The 24,681-nt window shown below is 49.6% G+C and overlaps 1 protein-coding gene across 4 annotated transcripts in view; it reads left to right on the plus strand.

Moving 5' to 3' along the window:
- The window catches only part of EXT2 (exostosin glycosyltransferase 2), a 145,679-nt gene that overhangs the window by 20,777 nt on the left and 100,221 nt on the right, over window positions 1-24,681 (plus strand). For all 4 annotated transcript variants that reach the window (XM_014861250.3, XM_070487567.1, XM_044749638.2 and 1 more), the window contains exons 5-7: window positions 5,400-5,595; window positions 7,352-7,491; window positions 10,714-10,807. In XM_014861250.3, coding sequence (XP_014716736.3) covers window positions 5,400-5,595; window positions 7,352-7,491; window positions 10,714-10,807 — 430 coding nt within the window. The remainder of the gene's footprint in view (window positions 1-5,399; window positions 5,596-7,351; window positions 7,492-10,713; window positions 10,808-24,681) is intronic.

The raw sequence follows: 24,681 nt of genomic DNA on the forward strand, positions 1-24,681 counted from the left end.
GGGGCAGTCTGTGTGGGCCCCCCGGATGCCCTTTGGTGCCGTATGGGTTTCTGTCCTGTAGCCAGCATCTTAATGGGCACATCAGTGTACCATTAGACAGGAGTAACTGTACTAAGTACAGATGAGTCCATTGAACTTGAAGAGTTTGCTGCTTCTGTGAGCGTTTACTTAACTTTAAATCAGTTGTATGATTTTAAAAAGTTTCTTAACCGTTTGCTTTTTCTTTCCTTTTTTTTCTGAAGTTGTTTGTTCTGGAAATTACTTAATTAAATTTAGTTCAGTTTGCTTCAGTTCAAATCAAACGTTTATTGAAGACCTGTCGGCCCAATTGGGGCAAGGCTGGTGGTTCCTAACAGGGGTGTAGGGTTGATTTTTGCCCCTCCCTGGGTACATTTGGCAATATGCAGAGCCTTTTTTTTTTGGTGAGGAAGATTCACTCTGAACTAATATCTATTGTCAGTCCTCCTCTTTTTGCTTGAGGAACATTGTCCCTGAGCTAACATCTGTGCCAGTCTTCCTCTATTTTGTATGTGGGTCGCCGCCACAGCGTGGCTTGACCAGTGGTGTAGGTCTGTCCCTGGGATCTGAACCCGTGAACCCGGGGCCGCTGAAGCAGAGTGCACCGGACTTAACCACTATGCCACGGGCCCAGCCCTGTAGAGAGCCATTTTTGACTGTCATGACTGAGGGGGTGTGTGTCAGGCGTCCCCAAGATGACCTCCCATTTCGAGGATTTCCCAGGAGGTGCTCACGGCTGTGATTTATTAGAGCAAAAGGATGCCAAGCACTGTCCGCAGAGGGAGAGGGCCCATGGGGTGAAGCCCAGGGAAAGCAGGTACAAGCTTCCAAGTGTCCTCTCTGGTGGGTGACACAGGACATGCTTCATTCCCCCAGCAGCAAAGTGTGGCAGCGTGTGTGGATGTTCCCTCCAGGGCAGCTCCTTAGAGACCCGTGCCCAGGGTTTTACTGGGACCTCATCACCTGGGCAGTCTCTGCTTGGCACTTTCCAGAATTCCAGGCTCCCAGAGGGGGAACAGGGGTTCTGCAGAGACCACATCGTTTGTACAAACAGCTTGGACTCAGTGAGCCACTCTTGTCGGTTGTGGGGATGGTGGGAGCTCCCCACAAATCGGAGGTCCCATGCACCAGCCAAGGGCCGACCTTTCGGAGGAGAGCGGTCAGGCCTACTGTGTTAACTGTTCTGCACGGGGGGCTCCTGGCATCTGCTGGGTGGAGGCCGCTGATCCTCTGCAGGGCACGGGGCAGCCCCCATGGCAGAGAATTCCTGGCCCAGTGTCATCAGCGCTGTGGTTGGGGGGCCCGGACGGAGCAGGGTGAGCGGTGAGGAGCCGGTCTGTCGGGCGCGTGGCTGTCTCGGGGCCTCTGTGTCTCCTGAGACGCCTGAACTGAACTCTCCTGATTATCTGCCCTCCCCTGTGTGCATAATCCAGCTCTGCTGTGTTGGTTTAGGACTCGTAATTCCCTTCAGCTTTAATCCAGGAAAAAGGAAAACGTACTGAAAAGAAAGGATTTGCTGAAAACAAAACAGAAGAACAAACCAGTCTGAGCAGTAAAAATCACTTTCACAGATTTAAGCTGTTAGGTGGGTGGCACTTTCTTAGTAACTTAATCTCTCCAGTTTTTAGGTATATCTCGACTGAAATTAAGATCTTTGACTAGATCACTTAAGGTCTCAGTTAGTTTCTGAAGTTCTGTGGCTCAGTAACCCGTTAGAGCAGCGATGTATCTTCAGGGCCAGCAGACCGAAGGGCAAGGCTGCGCTGGGCACGTCCTCCCTCTGCTGGCCGGTGGGTGGATTTCTGCAGCTCCTTCGGGCCCCACTCTCCATTTCCCTGCCAGCTTGCGGCTCGGCTGTACAGTTGTGCTGTTTCTTTTATAACAACATTCGCCTCCCTCTGGGGAAAAAAAACAAACGGAGAAGAGAAAGGCTTAGACGGGCTGCAGCCCCTCTCCCTTCCAGGGCGTGGGAGGAGCCGGCGGTGACCTCAGGCCACGTCTCTCGGATTGTTGCCCTTTGTGAGAGTTGCTCTGTAAGGGGATTCCCACATCTCTTGAGGGCCACGTAGAGTAGCGAGAGCTTTGTTTTTATTTTTATTTTAAATCTCTCAATATTTTTTCAATGGGAAGCTGAGGATTGTTGCTATTGATAGCTTCTTCTCACAGCTGTGTTGGCCTCAGCTGGAATTCTTGTCATTTTCTCTCTGAACGGAACTAAATTGGGAGTTTACAACTGTCGCTGTTGAGGGAGGGTTCACGTTCTCAGCATGCTTTGACTTCAACTTAGAGATCAGCGCTGCTGGGAAGAAACATGAAAGCGGAGAGAGTAATTTTAGTCCCTAGATGAAAAACAAGTCCACCTCAGGATTTTGTTTGCTTAAAACTAAAATGGGCGTACGCCATCAGCGCTCTGGCAGGGCGGGGAGAGCCGGCGTGTGAGCAGGGGGACACTTTTAGGCTCTTCTTCACATCTGCACGCTTACGCTGAAAATGGAGAGGTGGTGGAGTGGGGATCCGCTGATCCGAATGTCAAAAACAGAACTTGGTTTCTCAGCGGTGAGAGATCTCCCAGAGGCCGTCTTTACTCAAGGGTTTCTTTGAGCAGCACACGTGACCGTGCTCTTTCCGTACGTTCAGCCTGCCCGGGCTCTAACGCTGTTCTGGGCTGCGCAGGTGCTCTCCTCACCTCGCTTGGTCTCCAGCATCCCACGTTGGGTTGCCATAGCCACCACTCCCTCCGCTCCCAGTGCAGAAACCTCAGTCATCCTTGGAGGACTCTCGTACCTTGCACTGAGCACCTCCCCACTCTTCCCCAAGTAGAAGCTCTCGCCCCACTGGGGGCTTCAGCACTCCAGGTGGCCAGCGCCCTGCCCCGCCATGCAGAAACGCCCCTTTCCCTCTAGGCTTCCAGCACTGTGCTCTTCCACGCTCTCCTGCGAGGACACCCTCTTGGGTGCCAGCATGTCTGCTCTTGTTCTAGTCAGTGTGGCACACCAGTTTTATGCTAGCAGCTCTACCTAATAGAAAGTCTCCAGAAACATTCAGCACGTTCCACTGCTCCCTGAGATCCTTCACAGAACCAGAGTCTCCAGAAAGATCCAGCACGTGCCAGTGCTCCCTGAGATCCTTCACAGAAGCAGAGTCTCCAGAAACATCCAGCACGTTCCACTGCTCCCTGAGATCCTTCACAGAACCAGAGTCTTAGAACAGGAGAGACCTTCAGGGCCTTTTAGCCTTAACTCGATGCTTGACTTCTCACTATAACTTATTCATGAAAAGTTTTCTGATTTGTAATAAAAAACCCAGTCCATTTCATTTCCAAATAGCTTTAATTGTTCAGGTGGTTTTCCTGCTGGCCTTGTGAGTTTGACTGTAAATCTCTCTCCTCTTTACACACAGATGGTGTTCACTTTGAGACGATAGGAGAGCGCTCCTCTGCGTGACCTTCCATCACAAGGTCATCCCCCTGAAAATGAATGCTTTTACGAAAGAAAAATGGTTGAGGCTCTGGGCTGGGAGTAGAACCCAAGAGACGGTTTCAGCGTCTAGGAGGAAGAATTTTGGCCATAAATACGCAGTATATTGTTCAGTAAATTGTAATTTAGGGGGAAGCTGCCCAGGACGAGGGGAACTAGTCTGCAGTGCTGATGCAAACTCCCTCGCTGGCGGGTTTGCTCTTCCGGGTCCTTCTTGCCTCCACTTCCCTGACCCTGGCCTCTGGCTCTGAACTGCTGTCCAGGGATCCTAACGAGTGGAACTTTCTGCAGTGAGGAGGTGATCTGTGTGCTGTCGGGTACCCACTGCCCACATATGGCTATTGAGAACTTGAAATGTGGCTCCTGGTACTGAGTTTGTTTTGTTTAAATGGCCTCGTGTGGCTAATGGCTGTTAGACAGTGGAGTTCTAGGCACTCTGCTCATCTCCTTCTTTCCCAGCTGTGGTGTGGAAAATACTCCTTGCTTTTAGTTCAGCTGTGTAAAGAAATTACCCAAAGAAACGGTTCCGAGGACTTGAGAGCAGCCTGGCTGTGGGATGTGTCACTCTGTTTCCTGGAGTGTAGCTGGCCTGGCTGGCAGGGCACGTGTTCACCTTCTGCAGGCGTTGCTCTGTGTGTCTTGGACCTGAAGCTTAGTGCTTGGTGGCAGGTGACGGCCTGCTCAGTTAGGGAATGGTTCTTCCTTGGCCATGGAGGGATGAGTAATGCGTTCCCCAGCTAGGACGTCCAAGTACGTCCAAGAAACTAAAGCAAGACAGTTGCACTTCCTTTCTCCCCAAAGCAGGATAAAGAGAGAGATGAGTTCACAGGGTAGAGGTTTTTGGTCCTTTCTTATGTCCAGACTTGTTCAGCTTGCCTGGTGGCCCTGCCTGTGAGATGCATGGCCCTGGTGTTTTCCCTGGTCTATGCCAGTTAGAGAAGATTCCAGTGAGTTCTGCTTCTGGGTGCGATGGGTGTTGCCTTTCTTCCTGGAACCTGCCTTATGTTATTCTTTTCTTTGACAGTGACCCCTCAAGCTGTATAGTGTTTATGCTCTGTAACTTCTCTGCCTTGTGGGAATCTTGCCTTCCAGGAGGGACTGACTTACCATCTGGTCTGCCCCAAGTCTTCCCCTTGACTTCTGGCCTAACTTGTTCACATTTTGTCTCTTATGGAGATCTAAACGGCACTAGACCCTTGGAAATCCTTTCTTCACTCCATTTCCTTTGAAGCATCTTTGCTATCAAGATGTTAACACTGATTCCATCCTTTGGTGAAGAGAGTTTTTTCCACTTGTTCTTCTCAACTCCCAATTCAGTCTTCCTAATGTCCACGTGGTCCTGACGATGGGGGCTCTGTTTCCCTGGGGCTTCCTCAGAGCATAAGGATGCTGTTCAACAGCCAGAGGCGGTCTCTCACCTCTTCTGATTTTCCAGCCAGGGCTGCCCAGTGAGTTTTCCTCTTCTATTTGAAGGATGCAGCCAGCTCTCAGTTCCTTTTCAGATCAGAGAGCTCAGATATTACTAGTGATAACGTGTTGATATTTCTTCCAAATAGACGACCAGTCAGTCAGTTTCTCTTTTTTTCCACACACACACATGTTTATAGCAGGCTCTCTAAGCCTGGCGTATTAGAAGCATTTCCTCAAAACATTAAGAACTTTTCCCAGATAAAATCTTTAATGATTGCATAATATTTCAGCGCATGGATGAGTCATACCTTACTTTCTTACAGTATATAATACTTTAAATATTCAGCGATGCTGCAGAGCATGATTTCCCCACAAATCGAGGGATGTGAAGACGGGAGAAAACACCTGTCGCCGTAAGTGTAACATCAGCGTGTGTCTCACGTCGACTAACATCCCAGCTGTGGCCTTCCCGTCTCCTCTGTCTCTCCTCTCTAGTCCACGGCAGTACTTCCTCCTGTCGTCTCAGACGGCTCTCCATCCCGAGTACAGAGAGGAGCTGGACGCCCTCCAGGCCAGGCACGGCCCGTCGGTGCTGGTGCTGGAGAAGTGCACCAACCTCTCCGAGGGCGTCCCGGCCGTGCGCAAGCGCTGCCACCGGCACCAGGTCTTCGATTACCCCCAGGTGCTGCAGGTGAGTGTCCTCACGACCTCTCTCCAGGCTCAGGGGCGGTCACGCACGAGCTGCAGCGACCTCTTCCCCAGGGGAGAAGGCCACGGAGGGCTCTCTTGACTGCGTCCGTGGGTCTTCAGGCGCTCCGGCTCCGGCGTCTTGTTCGTGCAAAGCTGCCTGGCCACTGAGTGTTCCTACTCCTTTCAAGGACTTGTTATACTTCGAAAACCCTAATCCGATAGATTTATGAAGAAGCCACACAGACAAAGCAGACAAATGTCTGTTGCTTTTGCCGCTGTTTTCTAAGCCCGTCCAGAGAAGCTGCCTTCTTTAAGGTGGCAGCTCGTGTCCTCTGGCTGTGCTGGCCCACGAGGCCGCAGCCGGCTTTTCCTGGGAGTGGAAGCTTTTTATTTTTTGTTATGTTTTGTCTTTTGGTGGTGTTGCCCTTCGCACGTCCTACAGGTAGCGTGTCCTTCCCTACGTCACGGGAATGGCAGTATTCCCGTAACCACTGGCAGGGCAGACCTTTTGGGGATGTTTTATAAGCAGGATATTGGATGTTCCAAAGGCGTGGGGGCTAGGAAAGGAGAGAGTGAGTTTTCTTCCCTTAAATATTTAAAATACCGACAGGTAGTTTGACAAGTATCAAGGAGCTGGTGTGACTTTTTTGTTTTTAGCTCCAAAGAGAGCTGGCCCGTGCTGAGATTGTTCAAATACCTTCAGAAAGTGCTGCACCTCCGCTGGAACGTCTGCCTGATAACGGTGGTGACTCGAGCAGGGTGTCTGCAGTACCCTTTGTCTTAGACAGGAAGGCTGGTGACGAGCTCGTGGGTCCACATCTGGGCGCCGCCTGTCGGGGCGGCCGAGCGTCCCCCTGCCCCTCCACGCGCCTCGATGCGGCTCATCTCCCCCTCCCACTTCTTCCTCTGCGTCCCCACTGGAGTTTGGCATGTTGAGTTTCGTCATGTTTTTTCCTGAACTTTCCTTTTCTCTAGCTTTAAAGATTAAACAGCGTTGTTGGTTTTTTTTTAATCTTTTTTTTTTTCCCTCCCAAAGAGGCAAAAATCGGGAGGAACAGTGTGTGAGACAGGGTCTTATTTTGGTTTACCTATTGCAGCTGTTTTTACCCCTGTCCATCTCATTTTCCCAAACATTCCCCACATTGAGCGGGTTTGAGGGAGTGAATGGGGAAAAGATTTCTTGAGATTTTGCTTCCTCTTTGATTTATCGTTCTTAATAGACCATATCTGTCTTAATGTGTTTTCAAAGGCATTGCATTCATGAAATGAATGTCTTCTCTATGCCAAGCACGCTGCTAGATGCCACGGGGAGTAGAAAGATGAAAGGAGATTTGATGCCTTTCCCTTAGGGGGCCCTCTAGAGAGCCCCATGTGCTCAGACAAAATGATTCTGTTGTAAGGTGGGCTCAGGTGGGCGCTGGGCCACGGTGTGTTTGCGTGGTGCGACGGGCGGGAGAGCCCGGGCTGCAGGAGGTCCCGAGAGTCCAGAGGGAGACCTGCATGTGGGTTGTGAGCGTTTTCAGAATGCTCAGTGGCGGCGTTGAAGTGACCCCGAAGAGTGGAAATGGGAAACATCGCAGCCGGTTCAGCTTTTCGGTCTTCCTGTTGTGAGCTGTTCCCTTTAGTATGTTTGTGTCAGGATGCCTGCCTCTGTATTGCTTGGCTTCATCCCCGGGAGAACCTCGTGGTCTGCGGGGATCGGAGTGAAGGATCCGCAGAACTGGTTTCTAATCCGCTGCCTCTGCCTGTTCCTGCAGGAGGCCACTTTCTGCATGGTCCTTCGCGGAGCTCGCCTGGGCCAGGCGGTGTTGAGTGACGTGTTGCGGGCTGGCTGCGTCCCAGTTGTCGTTGCCGACTCCTACATTTTGCCTTTCTCCGAAGTTCTTGACTGGAAGAGGTGAGTGTCGCCTTCTAATCGACTTTGCACTGGTGGTTCTGCGTATTCGATTTCAAAGCCCCCCAAATAATGATAATGCGTCCCTCGGTTGGAGGACTACTCCTTTAGAGTGTTTTGCTAAGTTTTCCATCAGGGGCGTTAGTCCATTGGCCTAGAGCAGAGGTTGGCAGACTGAGGCCTTTGGGCCCAGTATGACGGGCTGCCAGTTTTTATAGATAAAGTTTTATTGAGACACACCCACACCCTTCATTTATATATTGTCTCCGACTGTCTTTGTGCTTCAGTGGCAGAGTTGAGTAGTTGCGACAGATTATATGGCCCACAAAGCCTAAAATGTGTCCTGTCTGGCCCTTTACAGAAAATGTTTGCCAACCTGTGGCCAAGAGCAGTGGTTCTCACCTATGGCTGCAGGCTGTATTGGCCTGGAGAACCTTACAAAATGCCTGGGCCGCTTCCCCAGGAGCGCTGGGTTTCAGGCTCCCTGGGTGTGACGTGTGGCGCAGTTGAGAGCCACTGCTCTGGAGTCTGCTGAATTCATCCTCTGCGTGGATGAGGGTGTGGCAGTGTTCCCACTGTACAGATGGACAGACGTCGGTTCTGCCTGGTTGTGCCTGTCAAGGCTGTAATTAACGGAATAGCCCTCTAGTCTCGTGTTGTTTTGTTACCCCAGGACTTTGGAGGTTAAAGACTATTGAAAATTAGTTCCTTTTCTATATGCCTCCCAGGCTTTACTTTGCCTCAAACACTTAATTGCTTTCTTCTCTCTCAACTTTCTTGATATTTCTATCCAAGTCTGATCGTCACAGGTATTTGAACGATTTAGGTGGCCCTCGTTTGTGCGTCCGTTCATTCAGCTCGTATCAATGGGAATGCCTACTTCGGAAATACAGTCTCTGCTCTGAAAGAGGCTGAATCTGGTGGGGATGACAAACCAGCAGTGGTAATGATGTGTGATCAGGGCTCTAACAGATGCACGCCCAGGGCGATGGGAGCCCCGTCAGCGGAGGGAGCCTGAGGCAGCCTAGACGAGCAGGGCAGTGAGGTTCCTTACATCTTAGAGAAGTGATGAGCCCTTCCAGTCACTTATTCGTCCCTGAAACGTTTACCAAGGGCCCTCTGCTAGACAGGGATACAAGGACAATCAGGGTCAGACCTTGCCTTCAAGAAGCTCGCAGTCTAGGAATGGAAGATAGACGAGTAAACCAGCAGGGCCCAGACGCTGTGGTGAGATGCCGCCCTGGCTGGCTGGGATGCCAGGAGGGGAGTGAGAGGGAGGCACATAGTGTTGCTGTGGGGTCGGGGAGGGCTTCACGGAGGCTGGCCCTGAGCTGAGTCTGGAGCGAGGTTCCTGGGAGAATCTACACCTGCTGGGGCGGTTGTAATGGTGGGGAAGCTGTGGAACGGCTCTAGATTTGGAGCCAGAAGGCTGGCGTTTGGATAACCGGCTCTCTTACTGGCTAGTGTTGTGATCTTGGCAAATCACTTAATCTTTTTGAGCCTCAGTTTTCCCATCTGTATAGTAGAGTTCATTTGTTTAACAAATATAACATGCTAGGCAGTGTACCAGGTCCTCAGGGTGTGCTGGGGAGTGGAACCAGGTGTGTTTCCATCCTAATGGATTGGCCTAGTTGGGGGAAGGGGTGTATGGTTTTAGTAAATTAGTTTATACAAATGTAATTACAAACCCTGCAAAGTGCCGCGAAGGGCGAGCCATCGTTGAGTCCTCTCTTTCCTTTACCCACCGCATCTAGTCTGTTAGCAAATCCTGCCGGCTCTTCCCTCTCGACCCTTTCGTCACTTCCTCCCTCCTCAGCATCCCTTGCCTGATTTTGCAGTGGGCTCCAGTGTTCTCCCGGCTCCTGCTCTTGCTTCCTGTGGTTTGTTCTGACGCTTTAGGCAGAATGATCCTGTTGGAACACAGTCAGATCATGCCATGCTTTGCCTGTCTCAGGCGAAGCCTGAGTCCAGAGTCTGGCCTGCGAGGCCGTGGACGCTTTGCTGGGACTCCCTCCCGTTTCTTTGTCTCCTGCTGCTCTCCGTCTTCTCTACTGTACTCCAGCCTCGCTGGCCGCCTTGCTGTTGCAGAACATTCCCGACCTGCTGCTTCCTCAGGGCCTTTGCTTGTTGGTCTTTCTGCCTGGAGTGCTCTTCCCGCCAGTATTCTCACAGCTCCCTCACTCCCTGGCCTTCTCTGTCAGATTTGTTCCCGCTGTTGTATTACCAAGACCTAGCGCATGATAGGGACTCCGTGAATATATGCTGAGTAATGAATGGAGTTGAGTAGATACCCAAAGGAGAGCAGTCCTTGTTGGTTTAGAGTGGTCTGTGGAGAGTGGAGGAGAGTGGACCGGTCAGTGGCATTTCACACGCAAAGAGCCTGTGGTGGGGTTTGTCAGGTGACCGAAAGGCACCAGTGTGGCTGGAGCACAGCAGGGGAGTGGACGAGGGACAAACGATGGATGGAGTAGTGAGTGGGAGGTGAGAAGATGGAGCCAGGGAGAACGATGGATGGAGTAGTGAGTGGGAGGTGAGAAGATGGAGCCAGGGAGAACGATGGATGGAGTAGTGAGTGGGAGGTGAGAAGATGGAGCCAGGGAGAACGATGGATGGAGTAGTGAGTGGGAGGTGAGAAGATGGAGCCAGGGAGAACGATGGATGGAGTAGTGAGTGGGAGGTGAGAAGATGGAGCCAGGGAGAACGATGGATGGAGTAGTGAGTGGGAGGTGAGAAGATGGAGCCAGGGAGAACGATGGATGGAGTAGTGAGTGGGAGGTGAGAAGATGGAGCCAGGGAGAACGATGGATGGAGTAGTGAGTGGGAGGTGAGAAGATGGAGCCAGGGAGAACGATGGATGGAGTAGTGAGTGGGAGGTGAGAAGATGGAGCCAGGGAGAACGATGGATGGAGTAGTGAGTGGGAGGTGAGAAGATGGAGCCAGGGAGAACGATGGATGGAGTAGTGAGTGGGAGGTGAGAAGATGGAGCCAGGGAGAATGATGGATGGAGTAGTGAGTGGGAGGTGAGAAGATGGAGCCGGGGAGAGAACCCTCGGAGAAGGTCAGCGTGAGAGAGGGAGAGGAGGCAGACCGCTCACTGGCCGGGATGTGGGGTGGAAGGAGGGTCTGGTGTGGTTTCTGCCTGTGAGAATTAAACAAGGTGAGGTGTGGAGAAGCGCTTTGTGTACAGGGCTGTCCATATATAAATTGTTTTGCTGTTGTCTCCAGAGCGTCTGTGGTTGTGCCAGAAGAAAAGATGTCAGATGTGTACAGTATTTTGCAGAGCATCCCGCAAAGACAGATTGAAGAGATGCAGAGACAGGTAAGAGGCCCGGTAGGCCTGTCGGGAGGTGACACGGTGGTGCAAAAGGGTGGCCTGGACTGCTTGGATGGTGAGCGACGGCAGCTGGACGCGTGAGTGGGGTTTATTTCCTCCACTGCATCAGCCACCCACACTGAACAGAAGAAAAGAGTGTCAGGGGAGTCGCATCAAATAAGGTTTGAAATACTAACTGTCGGGGATCTGCGAATGCTCCTGAGTAGCACGGTGTTCTGGATGGGAAGCTGAACTTCTTTGAAAGGTTGTTTTCAGAGCAGGTGATGGTTGTAGTGACGAGGACAGCCGTGGAAGCCGGGACATGTCAGGGTGATGGTCTGAGTTGCTGTCGACCCTGGAATGTTGTCTCAGCTGGCCTCAGTCCCCAGTTCAGACGACCTCCGTCCATAAGTGGCCCCCCGCCCTAGAAGAGCTGCTGCGCTCCTGCCCCCCTCCCCGAGTTTCTCTCCCACCTTGCGATCCCCCCTGGGTGGCTCCTCACTGTCTGACACGCTCCACTGGGTGTCCCGTTTAGTCCTGCTTCCCTTCCTTTCTCCTGAGAGAAATTCAGTTGGGCTTAAATGTCCAACAAGGTGAAAAAAAAAATTAAAGACTATCCCAATATTGGTACTGTGCTTGTTTTTTCTTTTTTTAAGGATTTTAAAAGTTTTTATTTTTATCACAATTATCCTTGCAGGAGATGAGCGGAGAAGAGGTTTGGCGGGCCCTCGGCATTAAGTGTGTGCCTGTCCCCCACACCCCCTGTTTTGGTCTGTACCCACCCACAGGCAGAGAGCCTGTACGCGACCTTCCAGAGCAGGGGTCTCAGGCCTCTGTCCGGGTGAGGGCAGGGCGGCCCCCTGGCTGTGGAATGGGTCCAGGATCTGGGCTGCTGAAGTGCCTTTTCAGTCCGCCTCCTGCTGCCCCGCCGGGCCCTGCCGCGGAACTCAGCATTTTGCCGGCTGATTAAGGATGAGCTTTCTTGGGCCTGTAGAGTCAGCTGTCACGCCTCCTCCTGCGGTTCAGCTTCCACATTTCGTTGCTGTTAGCTCATCTCCCATCCTCTTTATCTTAGAGTGATTGTGCCTCAGTTTTTAAAAATTCACCTTCATTGTCATTTTAAGGTTTTAGGAGGGAGGGAAAGTTAGTGGAGTGATTCAGTCCCCCCTCTGTTACGATACTGAGCTTTTTAAACCAAAGAGACGGCTGCATCGCGCAATATTAAATATCTAGGTTCTTACCCTAGACTGCCTGGGTGGAACACCAGCTCGGCCGGTCGCCATCTCTGTGCCCTTGGCCACGGATTTGCCTTCTCCGGACCTCAGTAAGCTCATCTGTGAAGCGTTTTGGCGTTCTGATTTGAAAACAAATCCCAGGTTGCTTTCAGCCTCGCTGTAATCTTTTCGCAGCATACTCGTGTTTATTTTAAGTTTCTGTGCTTTCCAGTTGTTACCTAACTGCTGACCTTGTCTGGGCTTTAGTGAATTAGAAAATCAGTCCAGAGATCTCTAGATTCTTAATCCAAACCTGTGGTTCTTACAACTTATGTAGGAAAAATGCTTCTTCAAGAGGCCTGGTGTTTGCGCTCCTGGGTTTCTTTTTATGGCATCTTGATCTATTAACGTAACTGAGTAGAGAACCATCTGCTGAATCAGATGCCATCTTTTACTAGACTCTAGTCTAGGAAGGCCAGGAAAAAACCCACCACTTTCGTGCTGGCAAGAGAGTCATTTGGGTTTTGGAGCAGAGTACCTATGGCAGCCTGAAGAACTCTGTTCACGGGGGCGTGGCTGGGCATCTTCAGAATCATAGAACTGTTATGATAGAGTGAATAAGGGCCATTTCAAACAGTGTGTTTTTAGTTTATTTGGCTTCAGAGAGATATAAGACTTGGGTTTGAGCCCTGGTTCTGTCCCTGTTAATTGTACAGCCATGACAGGTCACCGAAGCCCCCTGGCTTTCATTTCCTCATTTATGGATGAAGGAATTGGCCAGACCATCTCTCCTGTTCCGTTCAGTGGTTAAAAACTCTCTGAAACTCTTGTCCTTTGCAGGACTATTCCTGTCCTTGACAACAGTGGTAATTAAGAGGTCATCTCTTCTCCCCCTGAACACCTCGTCCCGAGGGCCAGCGACCTCCCCTATGGCGAGCACCCTCCGTCACGTCAGCTTGCAGAGAAGGGCGGTGCTGCCCTTTCCCGCCTCCCTTTCTCAGTCTCTCTCCTGCCTTGTGACGCCCCTTTCTGCAGCTGCCTTCAGACCCTCTAAAGCTGCAGTGCCTGCTTCAGCCGGGCTCCCCTTTCTCCCAACATTGTGTTCCAGAAATGACCCAGGCTGGGCTGATCTCAACTCGGGGTGAGAGGGTCTGGTTGAAGTAATTCCCAGGCAGGTATCAAGGATGACTAGGTTCAACTGTGAGGTGCCAGGAGCACCCTCTCCTCCTCCGATGTTGTGGCAGCCAAAAATGTCTCTAGATGTGGCTCAGCGTCCCCATGGGGCAGCGTTGCTGCGATCGGAAGCCACTGTGCTGTTGATAGGCAAGGCCTCATCTCTCTAAGAGGGAGCTCTTTAGGACCCTTTCCAGAATGTGCTTGTCCTTTTGCCCTCTGTTCACCGTCCTTCCGTTTAACCTGTCTTTGGCAGCAGTAACTGAAACGATAGCATACGCCGGGTTCCGGAAAGTTTGTACACCTTAGTGAGTTCTCCTCAGGGAGATCCAGCTTGGATCCTTCTGTAAGACAGGCATAAACTTTTAGGGGAAAACCTGCTGCATCTGTAGTTGACCCCTTAGGGGCCCTGGTTGATGTGTCACAATGATGAGCTGAGACTGAGGAATGGGGTCTGATTTTCTGGCTGAGCGACTCAGAACCAGCTTAAGGAGCTGCACGCACAGTGGTAGCCAGCAGAGGTCTCCATCCACTTTGAAGTGACTCATTTTCCTTCCGACTCTTGAAATGTTTCGGAGAGATCCTAAATGCCGCGCGCTCCTGTGGGGCTTTACGCTGACATTGTTCTTCCTCAGCTCTCCAGAGACTGGTTCTTTCCGACGAGGAAGAAACAGTGCTGAGCACAGGGTTTTGCTCTCCCTCCATGGAATAGAGCTAAAGTTTCTGAACTGACCCCAAAATGTGGGCTGGGATCCTGGCGATGAAGGTGTTGCAGTAACGTTTTGCAGCTTTTCCAGTTCAGGATCAGTTCATACAGGGGATCAGATTCATGCAGTCTGACTGAGGAACGCAGAGGTGGAAGTCCTCGTGACTTGGGAATTAGGCTGCAGCGAGGGAGTAAGACACCTTGCCTGGCAAGGAAAAGTCCTGAAATGTCCCTCCTGCCCGTAGCTGTGGCGGTGAGGCAGCCGTCGCGTGAAGTACAGGGCTAGAGCCTGGAGGGAGAGCTGCGGTTGAGCTAAGTACAGCCTGTGTCTGTCATCTGCTGAAGGCCCACAGCGAGAGGGCCGGCGAACGTGGCATCGGACAGGCTAGGGCTGCCTCACGGGTTTTTTTCGTGGGTAAGTTAAAAACCGGTTCTTTCAATTAGTAGAGAATAATTGTAGCAGTATAAAGCCAACTTACCAGTCTGCCTTTTATTGTCCTATGAGCTAAATTAATTAGTCAATTAGTTTAGTGAAGCCCTAATTAAGTGTTGTTCCCCCAAGGGGAGACAATGGGAGATAGTACAGTCTCTGTGATCCCTGCTCATAGAGGCCCAGCGCTTGTCTTGGGGATAGATGAGCGTAAGCACACAGAAGCCTGAGAACGTGTGCAGATCTTCCAGAGTACGTTGGAGTCTGACATGGAGGGGGACGGCGGGGGCTAATGTCAGGGACAGGTTTATTGGGGGGTAGCATCTGAGGTAGGCCTTACGATGGAGGGTCCCATCAGCCGTCTTTCTCACACTGGAAGGCAGGAAGAAGTACGCAACTAAATATTTTTCTCTGGTCAAAAGGAACATTTGTATCTCTAGTCTCACCTGAATCACAGTGAACAAGAGAGCAGTCTGGGATCTCAGAGGGCTGGACAGACACTGGACTGGATAGTCAGAAATGTTTGCGTCCACAGGGAGGAAGGTGTAAATGGATCCCCAGTCTATCTGTTGAGTGGAGTCTCCAAACATTCTTTTATTGGTCAGTGGCTCCACCAGCAGTGACCTCTGACCTCAGCCACACCAGGAGGTGGAAGTCAGGAGCCTGCCTTGCCTTTGAACTCTTCTTTGTACTCAATTGACTAGGAGCCTTGGAGGTGGCAGAAACATTCAGCGTCTTCTTTTTGCTCTCGCCTTTAACACTGGGTCACTTAAAATATTAGTTTCTTTTCAGTGTATTCCATTGACCCGTCTCAATTTGCCTTCATATTTTCCTGCTATGCCTACCGAATATATGTGCTGCAGAGGAGTACTAGAAGATAAAATGGACTGAGTAGGAAAAAGGCAGAACACATCTATTGAAGAAAATAAAACCCTAGGCACGTGGTCCCCCCTTCTCCCAGGACTGTAGTGGGGCCTGGCTGTGATAAAGGAGAGAGCAGAGGAGAGCACAGAACATGGCAGACGTGTGTGTCCACCAGAGTTCACGCCCTTCGTTCATAGAGGGCCCCTAAAATGAGGCTCTTATTTACACATAACATCGACATATCGAATTAGCCAGTTTGGGTACCCGTAGTAGTTTAGAAGTCACAAATTCGAAGAGGAGAAAGACACGAGTGTTTCTGAGATGGGTCATCTGCCAGTCTGGCCTGAAAAAACGCAGTTTTAAAAATAGAGCTCTCAGCATGTCGGATTTATGGCTGACAGCTTTCAGCTTCACTGCATCCCGGGTGTATCATTGTAAGATGGCAGAATTCCTCAATTCAAAGAAATATGTGTGTGTTTGGTTTTCATATTTCAGATTTCTGACATCCAAGTGAGTCTTACCATCAATTTGAACACTGAGGACAGTTTCTGTTCCTTCCCCCTAAAGCTGTTATTGATGAGGCATCCTGAAATTGAGGAAATACAGACCCTGCTATTCTTGGTGATGCCCTGGAATCTTGAAGTGAAGGTTTAAATGTTGTTTAGCATATATGTATATTTAAAGTATTGGCTCTTGTGTAATATGTTTTAAAAAATTTTCTGTCTAAAATGTTTTCAGTTTTTATTTTTCAAAGCGTTTTGTGATTCACGTAAAGGTGTAAACCCTCTGATGTCTGGAAACCTCAGCAGCCCAGACGGCGTATTCTCTGAGGGTTCCCAGTGCTGGTGGCTTGACTGTTATGTCCACTGACAGTTATGCAGTGGTCTGGGTCCTTTCTCCCTGACTCCCCCACCCCCGCCACACACACACCAGTTTACAAAGCAAACTATGAAGACAGTAGTTAGAAGAAGAATCCGAGTTTTTTAATGTGAGAAAACGGAGAATAAAGAGACATAAAGTAACCCTCCCGAGTCCACATCATATGTGAGGGCCAGACAGGGAGCGCACTCTGTTTTGCTGCCTCCAGTTTTATTCAAATCACAGAGCTGTGTGGCCTGGATTGGGGCTAAAAGTCAGGATGAACTTCCCAGTCATTCACACTAACTGCTTATTGGCTAGTCTTCTCAAAAAACTGGTTGCTTGAGACATTTAGGACTGGACACATCCTGGAAATATATTATGAAGAATGTGGAAAAGATTTCACTTCTCATTTCCAGGATCGATATTGTAATGTCTGTCATTCTTTTTCCCCCTACTGTGAAATTGAAATTTTTTTTATGTACAGAAACTGAACTCTCAGGGCTGTTTAAAAAATGCCACATACTCCCTGCCTCCTCTCCTCCCCCACTCTCCAGGCCCAGCGTGTCGCTCTGAGCTGTGTTTTCCAATCTCTGCTTTCGTACTTGCCCTAAAAAAAGCTACTGGATCACTTTCTTCAACAGAATCCATTGACCTGATCCCTGGAGGTCTTCCTGTGAAACAGACATCTGTGGTTCTGACTCAGAGCCAGGCTCTGTGGCCAATGGGAGAGCCTCGGGGACGAATGTAGTCACTTGATGGGATATTTTGAACTTCATAATTTTTTTTTAATGGCACCGTATACTTTGTGTTTGAGTTTTCCTGAACGTATGCATCCATATTGTCCAGGAGACCAGTCCGTGTACGCTGTTTAAAGCGGGAGAAAATAAGGACCCGTTTAATTGGAACTCTTAAGGAAGAACATTTTTATGTGTTTAACTTTTTTTCAACTTTGGTATTAAGAACCTTATTGGAAAAAGACTTTTGCCAAGTATCTGATGGGAAGCCAAGAAAAGCATTTTAATAGAACTGTCTCAAATTTATGGTGCACTGGGGCCTGTAAATAAATTTTCCTGTCTTTAAGGTTTGGGCTGATTTGCAGTTGTTTTGTAGAGCTTCTGAGACTTAAATCCTCGCAGTCTGGATGGAGAGACCGTACAGCGGCTTTCCTTGGCAGCCTTGGCAACCCTCGTCCAGGGCAGACGTAAATGAGCGGGGTCTCTAAATGCTTGCTCATTGTCGTGATGCTAGTTTTAATTGGTTTGCTGACTTTTCCTAGCCCTCCTAAATATTCTTGAGATTTAGGAGAATGAGAGTCCTCAGTTTCATAACGCAAATCAAATAACCGTATGAAGTACCCGCGTTGTTCCTAGTGTTGTATAGACTAATGGAGAGAGATTCTAAGAAAGGGGCACAGATCCCGTCTTGAAGAAAGGCCCTCAGGTTGCTGGGGAGAGTGCTTTCCCTAATACACAGACTAAAAGGCCAGAAGTGCTGTCCCTCGGTTGTGCTGTGGAGTCAGGAAGGGAGCGGGAGGTGAAGGCAGCCTCCGGGACTGGGAAGCCTCAGATGGGAGGAGAGGATGCTGTGGGGTACCGGCCTCCGCCCGGAGCCTGGCTTCCATGAGAAAGACGCAGTAAGAACGATGGAGCCGCCCGGGGGGCCTTCGAATACCAGCAGCAAACCTGGTAGAGAGTTAGAAGGAGGGGAAGGTGGATGACAAGCCGTAGCTCAGGTCGTCTCGAGAGGGACTTGTTAGGGCCAGAGCTGGGCCTCGCCGGCTCCCAGGTCTCTGACCCCCCACGTGGGGATTCTGTTTCTTTTTGTGGCCTTGTGTCCTGTGGTATTTTCCAGACTGAGGGTCACGATTTGTTAGCAGATCGTGAAGTCAATTCAGTGTGTCATGACTGGCATTTTATTTTTAAGAAATGAAATATAATAAAAAGGAAAACAGCATCTTACATGGTAAGAGTGAGTATTTCCTGAAAACTGCTTCAGTTCCGTACCTATCTGTGTAGCGAGTTGAAGTAGAAAATGTGTTTGCGTGTTTCTCAGTGTGGCTCCCAGTCCAGAAAGTTGGCAAAATGTTGGTAGCGGAGAGCATGTGGGCTTTTGAGTTGGAGAGACCTGAATTCGAATTCTGAACTGCCGTCTGTCTGCCAGCCGTGTGACTCTGGGCGAGTTACTTAGCCTTCCTGAGCTTCAGTACTCTGGGCTCAGACCTGGGCCCGGCAGCACTGCCGGGGTCTTATTGATGAGATGACGTCATGCCCTTGAAGCTCTGGGGTGGGCTGCCTGTTCATTGCTGCCCTTCACTCGGGAGAGCGCCTGGGGGCCTGGGTGTGTCGGAGAGCCTCCTGGAGGGGAACTGGGTCGTAAGGGACCGCAGTGAGCCACCGACACGGCTGTATCAGGCTTTTGCTTCTGGGCTTGGAAACTTGAAAGAGCGTTTCTTCCTGTGGGGACTGGTGTCCTCCGTCCCGGCGTGGAGGGAGGGTCGCCTCTCTGTTCCCGTCAGGATGGTTTATTAACACCAGTGGTTCTCTAGCTGGCCTTGAAAAAAAATTCATGGGCACATTTGGATAAAGGGCTTACCAAAAAATTTTATCCTGAGTCTTTTTTTCCCTCCTCTAGTGTGTTCTCTGCCACATCATGATTTCATTCATTTTTTGAACTAAGAAATTAAAAAATTGAAGGGAAAAGTTCAAATCAGAATTGACATTTGGGTGGTGAACAGTTGTAGTTTACTAGGTATGAAGTAAATAAAAATAAAGGAAACTTTTCTGTGAGTTTAAGAGGCCCGGTCCGCTCTCTTTGAGAAGCAGCTGTGCATCCTCCTGAAGGCAGAGTGGGGTCCGTCATGTGATTTTCCTGGTTCGCCCTGCTTCTTGCCTTTTCCCCTTCTCTCCTGCTGCCTCTGCCTCCCTTCCCCCATCCCTTTCTAGCCAGCTCCATCCCGGATTTCAAATCCCAGTGGAGTTTGGAGCCGAGCGCTTCATCCCCCAGGTGATTCGGGCCAGGGGCTAAAACACTGCCATAAATCTGCGGCTCATTTTAATGCCACGTTAAAACAGTGTGAGCGGCTGGTTTCCGTGGCCCCTGCCCTCTTTCTTTATGGGCTTCTTCGGCTCTTCTTTATAAAGAGGCCCTGCGGAGTCATTTTAAGGTTCTTATCAGTTTGCTGACAGCTATATGGGCCTTTCCGCCGAGGCCAGGAGCTCAGGCAGGCGTGTGAAACTTCTGATATTAAAATGGAGGAAGAACGCCAGGCAGAGGGCTCGGTTGGGCGGCCGGGTTTGGAGGGAAAAGACGAGCCAGTGATTAACCTCCGCAGGTCCGGAGCCTCGCCGGCGGCCGGATCAATTTCTCTCTTGGTTGGTGGGGGCAGGGCAGAGGGGTAGGCCAGCGAGACTTTTCCAAGGGCTTTTATTTTTATCCCCTGATTAGAAAGGCCATTCCACTGGCGGTTATGCTTGCAAGCTTCAGCAAGTGGGCTGGGCAGCCCTGAGGGTCAGGGAGCCAGGTTTACGATGGATTTTTTCCCCCAAGGCCGCCTGACTGGCTACACCTCTGCTCGCATGTCTTTGCCAGCTCCAGCGTGCTGTCTCTGAGTCCACGGCATCACTGTTATCAAATTTAAAGGGACTTTCATCAGTCTGCCCTGCCGCCCATTTTAGACTAGCTTGCTAACCCCCAGAAATCCCCCCAAGTGCCTCATGGCCACGCCAGGGCCTCTGTAAATGTCAGCCTGCCATACGTGGCTTTTTCCCCTCTCGGTTACAGCGAGATGGACTGGAGCGGCTCCTCCCTCTCTGCTACCACTTTTCCTTTCTTTCTTTGCGGGAAAACTCTTGCAGCAACAGACAGCTGAGGGGAAGGAAAAACCATTACCTGGATCAAGGCCAGCGGCTTGATGGGAGCCTCAAAATCTCTGGCATCTCCTGACCAGAATGTTTTTCCAGGCATTTCAAAAAGTGCATCCTTATACTTTCGGCTTTCCAGCCTTGGTTTCCAAAGGGCCTGGGGTGGGTGGAATATGCCCTTTTGGCTTTCCAGCCTTGATTTCCAGAGGGGCTGGGGCCAGTGGAGTATGCCCTCAGAATGTTCTTTGTATCTGCCTGCTCTTCTCCCAACGAAAGCTTTTAGGAAGAGGTTAGTAGAGACAAGCAAAATCCAGTGGATATATATTTTTAACTGCTTTGCACCCTTTCGCACAAACACGTTATTTTTCTTTTATCATATAATTTTGGACGACCAGTTTTGCAAGTGTGTTCAATTTAAAACAGCCACTTAATTTGAGGTTGAGGCAAAAGCAAGGATTTTTTGTAGTAAGTTAGTCAAATTAGATAGCTGTTGATCTAGGATTGATGATTTTCATTGAGCAAACAGTAAAAAATATGGGTTTGTTTTATTGCTCGTGTAGCTCCTGTGGGGAGAGTAATTAGGTATAAAAACCAAATGAGCAGTAAAACAAAATAAAATGCCCCAAATTCCAAAGTGATAGAGCTACTTTTTTATACATTTCTGGGGACTAAATTGCTATCTTGTAATTAGCTTACGTTTAATGAACTGGGTGTTATTGCTTATGGTATAATTTTAACAAACTTATTAAAAATATTTAACAAATAATTTAAGGATACTGAAGTTCTCAGTAAATATGTGATTATGAACAGTCTTCGTTCCACAGCCTCCTTGAGGGGTCAGGGTCAGTGGCGGGGTCACGGTTTGCTCCCTGGGCGTCTGTTGGCCATGCAAACCTTGGCTGTTCCTGAAGTGAACCGGGGGTTAATCCCTTGTAACGAGGCCCCAATATGGGGCATTGCTTCAGGAAATGGCCTCTCTAATAAAAGTGTTAAATATTAATTTGCAGCCTATATAAAAATTGTCTGACTCTCTGGGGCTGGCTTCCCACTGGGTGGGACTCTTTACGAAGCGTTTTGGAGAAATAATTGCTCGTTACAGGAAATGCACCATAGCTTTTGTGAATTCGTTATAGACCCACTTAGAAAAATATTCAGATTTGTTTACAGAACAATAACTTGTAAATTATAAAGTTGATGTGTTTGGTAAAGAATTCACTGTTTTCAAGTCTGCAGTAAGGGTTAAACTGATCATAGGGTTTCTGTCTGTGTTTATAAATATCAATATAGATTATTATATATTTCTGTATATTCTGTCTCCCTCAGCATTGCAGAGGTTGAGAGAACTTGGAGTTGCATAATTATTTTTGGCAAGGCATAATTTTCAGTTTTATAATCATACAATCTTATAATTCCATGCTCCTGTTCTTGGGAGGGTGAGACCATCACATATGTTTATTTCCTTTCTCTTCACTTAAAGACCTTGAATACTGAATCAGACCAGGACTGGTACAGAGGAGTTCCATGGAAGCCATTTCTGGCAATACACTTCTCTCTCCCTCCTTGTAAGTTAAAGGCTGATTTGGTGTATTTAAATGTGTACTTACTTCCCATTTTGATGTGGACTCTCATAGTAGGAGAGCAGTTTGCTTGCTGTCCTTCAGATTCCAGTAGTTTTTATTAAAAGGAGCAAGTGGTTGCTCGTCAAGTATTTGAAGTCCGCGTAGGTATTGAAGTGTTTTTAACTTTCAGGTTCATTGGACCGGGTCTGGATGATCTTACGTATGTATCGTTTGTATTTTAGGAAGAGTTGGGTTTCTGAGTTTGGCGCTGAGGCCTTTTGGCATTTGACAGGAAGGAGAGGGCCTGGAAGCTGGTGACACGCTGCGGGGTGTGAGTGACACACTCGGGGCCTGCAGTGCAGTGTGCAGGGAGCAGTGGGCCCGCCTGTAGATTCCCCACATCTCTCTGTCCAGCAAGTCGTAGGCAACTTTACATATGACATAACAGCAGGCATAATCTTTGGAAATCTTTTTGGTGTAACTTAGAGATTAGAGACTGGAGAAAAGAAGGATTTCAGCTGTCTCATCAGCTCCCATAGCAGTTTTTAACTGTGACGTGAGGGAGGGATCAGAATTCCCTGTGGGGATTTTCAAACTTCTCGTACCTCTCTGGTTCCCACTTATATTCTTCAGTGCTTTCTGGGGTGGGAGGTGGGGACATGGATTCTCTTGAGAGTCCCTGCCTTGATGAACCTCAGCTGCTCTTACTCGTAGGCGTGTGTCATCCTTCAGCAGAGAAGGGGCAGAGGGAAAATGAGAACCACCGACAAAGTTGTAGCTATTTCAAGCTTCTCCCTCTGTTCCGAGTCCCACTTTGGGGAACATGCACTGGGGTTTCTACTCGGGATCAGCAGGAGAGCTTGTCTTAAGACCCCTCAATCAGAAGATGGAGCTTTCCAGCAGCAGGCAGCTTAAGGGGTCTCACGTGCCTGTGGTCAGGTGGAGCAGTGGGAAATGGTGAGAAAATGGCATTGGACCCCACCGTTCTCAGTTTCTCTTTTTCTGGGAATGTGTAGGAACAGTGACTCCCATGTGACCCGACTGCTGAGTTAGCATCCACAGCCAGAAGAAAAGGAACCTGCCAGAGACGATCTCTGCAATTGTTGGTCCATGGGAGACAGAACAGAGGAGGGAACATTGCCCTGACGTGGCACGTGATGAGAGCTTAAAAGCCTCAGAGTTCTGTGCTTGGTCCCTTGGCATCCTGTGTGTGTGTGTGTGTGAGTGTGTGTGTCCCCTAATTAAAAGGGACGGGCCTTTCCAGGGCGCCTGCCTCAGCGAGGCTTGTGTTCTGGTTGCCTTCTCTGATCAGACAGCCCTGTGCTTGCTTTCTCCTGGTTTTGCCATAGCAAACCTGGGACTCTCACCCCAGGCAGATGCCTTACGACTGGTTGACCCAGGTTGGGCTCTTATTTATTTATTTTTGATGACAGATCTTGATTAAAGGTTTCCAATCCTCCTTTCAGCTGTTCCAGGGAACCAGCCAGGAGGGAGAGCTGGTTGGTGGCTAATCATTAAAGAAGCTCCCTCATCTGACCTGGGGAGGAGTGGGGCTCAGAGGTGTGGATAACTCGGAAAATTGGGCACAGCAGAAACGAGTCTTGAGTCTCTTTGCTGCAAAAGTTTGACCAAACACAGTTTTATTGGTCAGTGGCTCCTGCTTTAGTAACCTTTCACCTCTGTGGCTCTTGGAGGTGCCAGCCCCGGCCAGCCTTGCCTTTGAACTGCTCACGGCGCCTGCCGCCTCAAAGGCTCCCCGGCAGAGGCTGGTGTTTTGCTTGGGATCTCTCTGCACAGCGGGGCTCAGCAGTTGGGAAAACTGATCCACCCTTAGAACATTGACATATTTGAAGGTGGTCCCCCTGGGACAGGAAACGTATGGCTTTCTATTTCGGGAGCTGTCTGTCATATGTCAAGAAACACGACTCAGGCTGCCCCTTTTCCTCCTCCGTCCCTTCTTGGTTCCCATAGGGCAGGAGATCATAGCATCTGAGCCTTCCCTGCGAGTGTTCTAAGTCCTCCCCGACCTTCTAGCTCCTTTATGCCCTTCTCACTTGCCCCGAGTAGCATGTATGTCGAAAGAAGTTTTCTTCAAAATAGGGCTAAAACATGCAAATCACAGCCATCTCTGGTGTCCGGGAGCATAATTAATGGTGAAGCTGGGATAGTGAAAGTGTCAGGGGCTCACGTGTTCAATGCTGATGCTTCCAGATCAGACAGCCCTGCTTGGAGGAGAGCCCAGCCGCACCCTCACTGCCGTCTTGATTCCATTCTACCTTCTGGAAAAACTAGATCTGGTAAGAAGACTTAGAAAGAGCCTGGATTGCCCTTACACATCTGCTGGGCTTCCTGCCTGGGGAACAGGAGTGAAAGCTTTGGTATTGAGAGGCAAATCCAGGGACCCATGGGTATTAGGTGACTTCAGTAGAGTTTCTTTGGCAAGAAATGGAACTTCTCATTCTAAGAATATTGAGTGGAAAATGCTGCTTCTACTCTTGACGCCTTTAGCTTAGAAAAGGAGCACATGGTCTCTGTTGGGGTCCTCTGCTTTTCTAGAATTCAAATAGAATTGCTGGTACTCTTTGGCAGAAAGGACGCTCTGACAGGTCTCCGTCGGAGCAGCGGTCGAGTTTCCTGCAGGTGTGCAGAGAGCCAGGCCTGCTTTCACCCTGTCATCTTCTGCAGTCGTGAGCACTTTCATGAGTGTGGTCAGGAGTCCCATATCCCAGTCGGCAAAGTGAAGCGGAGAATTAACGTTTACGTGAACTCCTGTGTCTGGAACTGTTTTGGGAGCTTCCTCATGAAAACCTGATGAGGTGTCTGTTACTCTCATTTTTATAAAAGAGGTAAGTGAACCTTAGAGGCTAGTGCATGGCCCGAGGTTACAAAGCTTAAGTGGCAGGCTTGGGTTAGGAAGAATTTGTGGCACGTGATTACAAAGTACCAAGTTTATTTATAAAGCTCTGTTTTTCTTTGTTAGAGCATCTTTTGAGCTATTAGAATCATGTACAACATTTATAAAGTGCCCACGTTAGGTAAGATGCTGTCCACGATTCAGAGCTGCGCGGGCGACGGTCCTGTTCTCGCGGGCGACGGTCCTGTTCTCGCGGCCGACGGTCCTGTTCTCGCGGCCGACGGTCTGAAGGGGGAGGTGGGTACTGTCTGTATAAGTCTGCTGGGGCTGCTACGCTATGGAGTTGGTGACTGAAACAA

Source organism: Equus asinus, chromosome 17 (assembly GCF_041296235.1).
Source record: "Equus asinus isolate D_3611 breed Donkey chromosome 17, EquAss-T2T_v2, whole genome shotgun sequence".
Classification (NCBI taxonomy): Eukaryota; Metazoa; Chordata; class Mammalia; order Perissodactyla; family Equidae; genus Equus; species Equus asinus.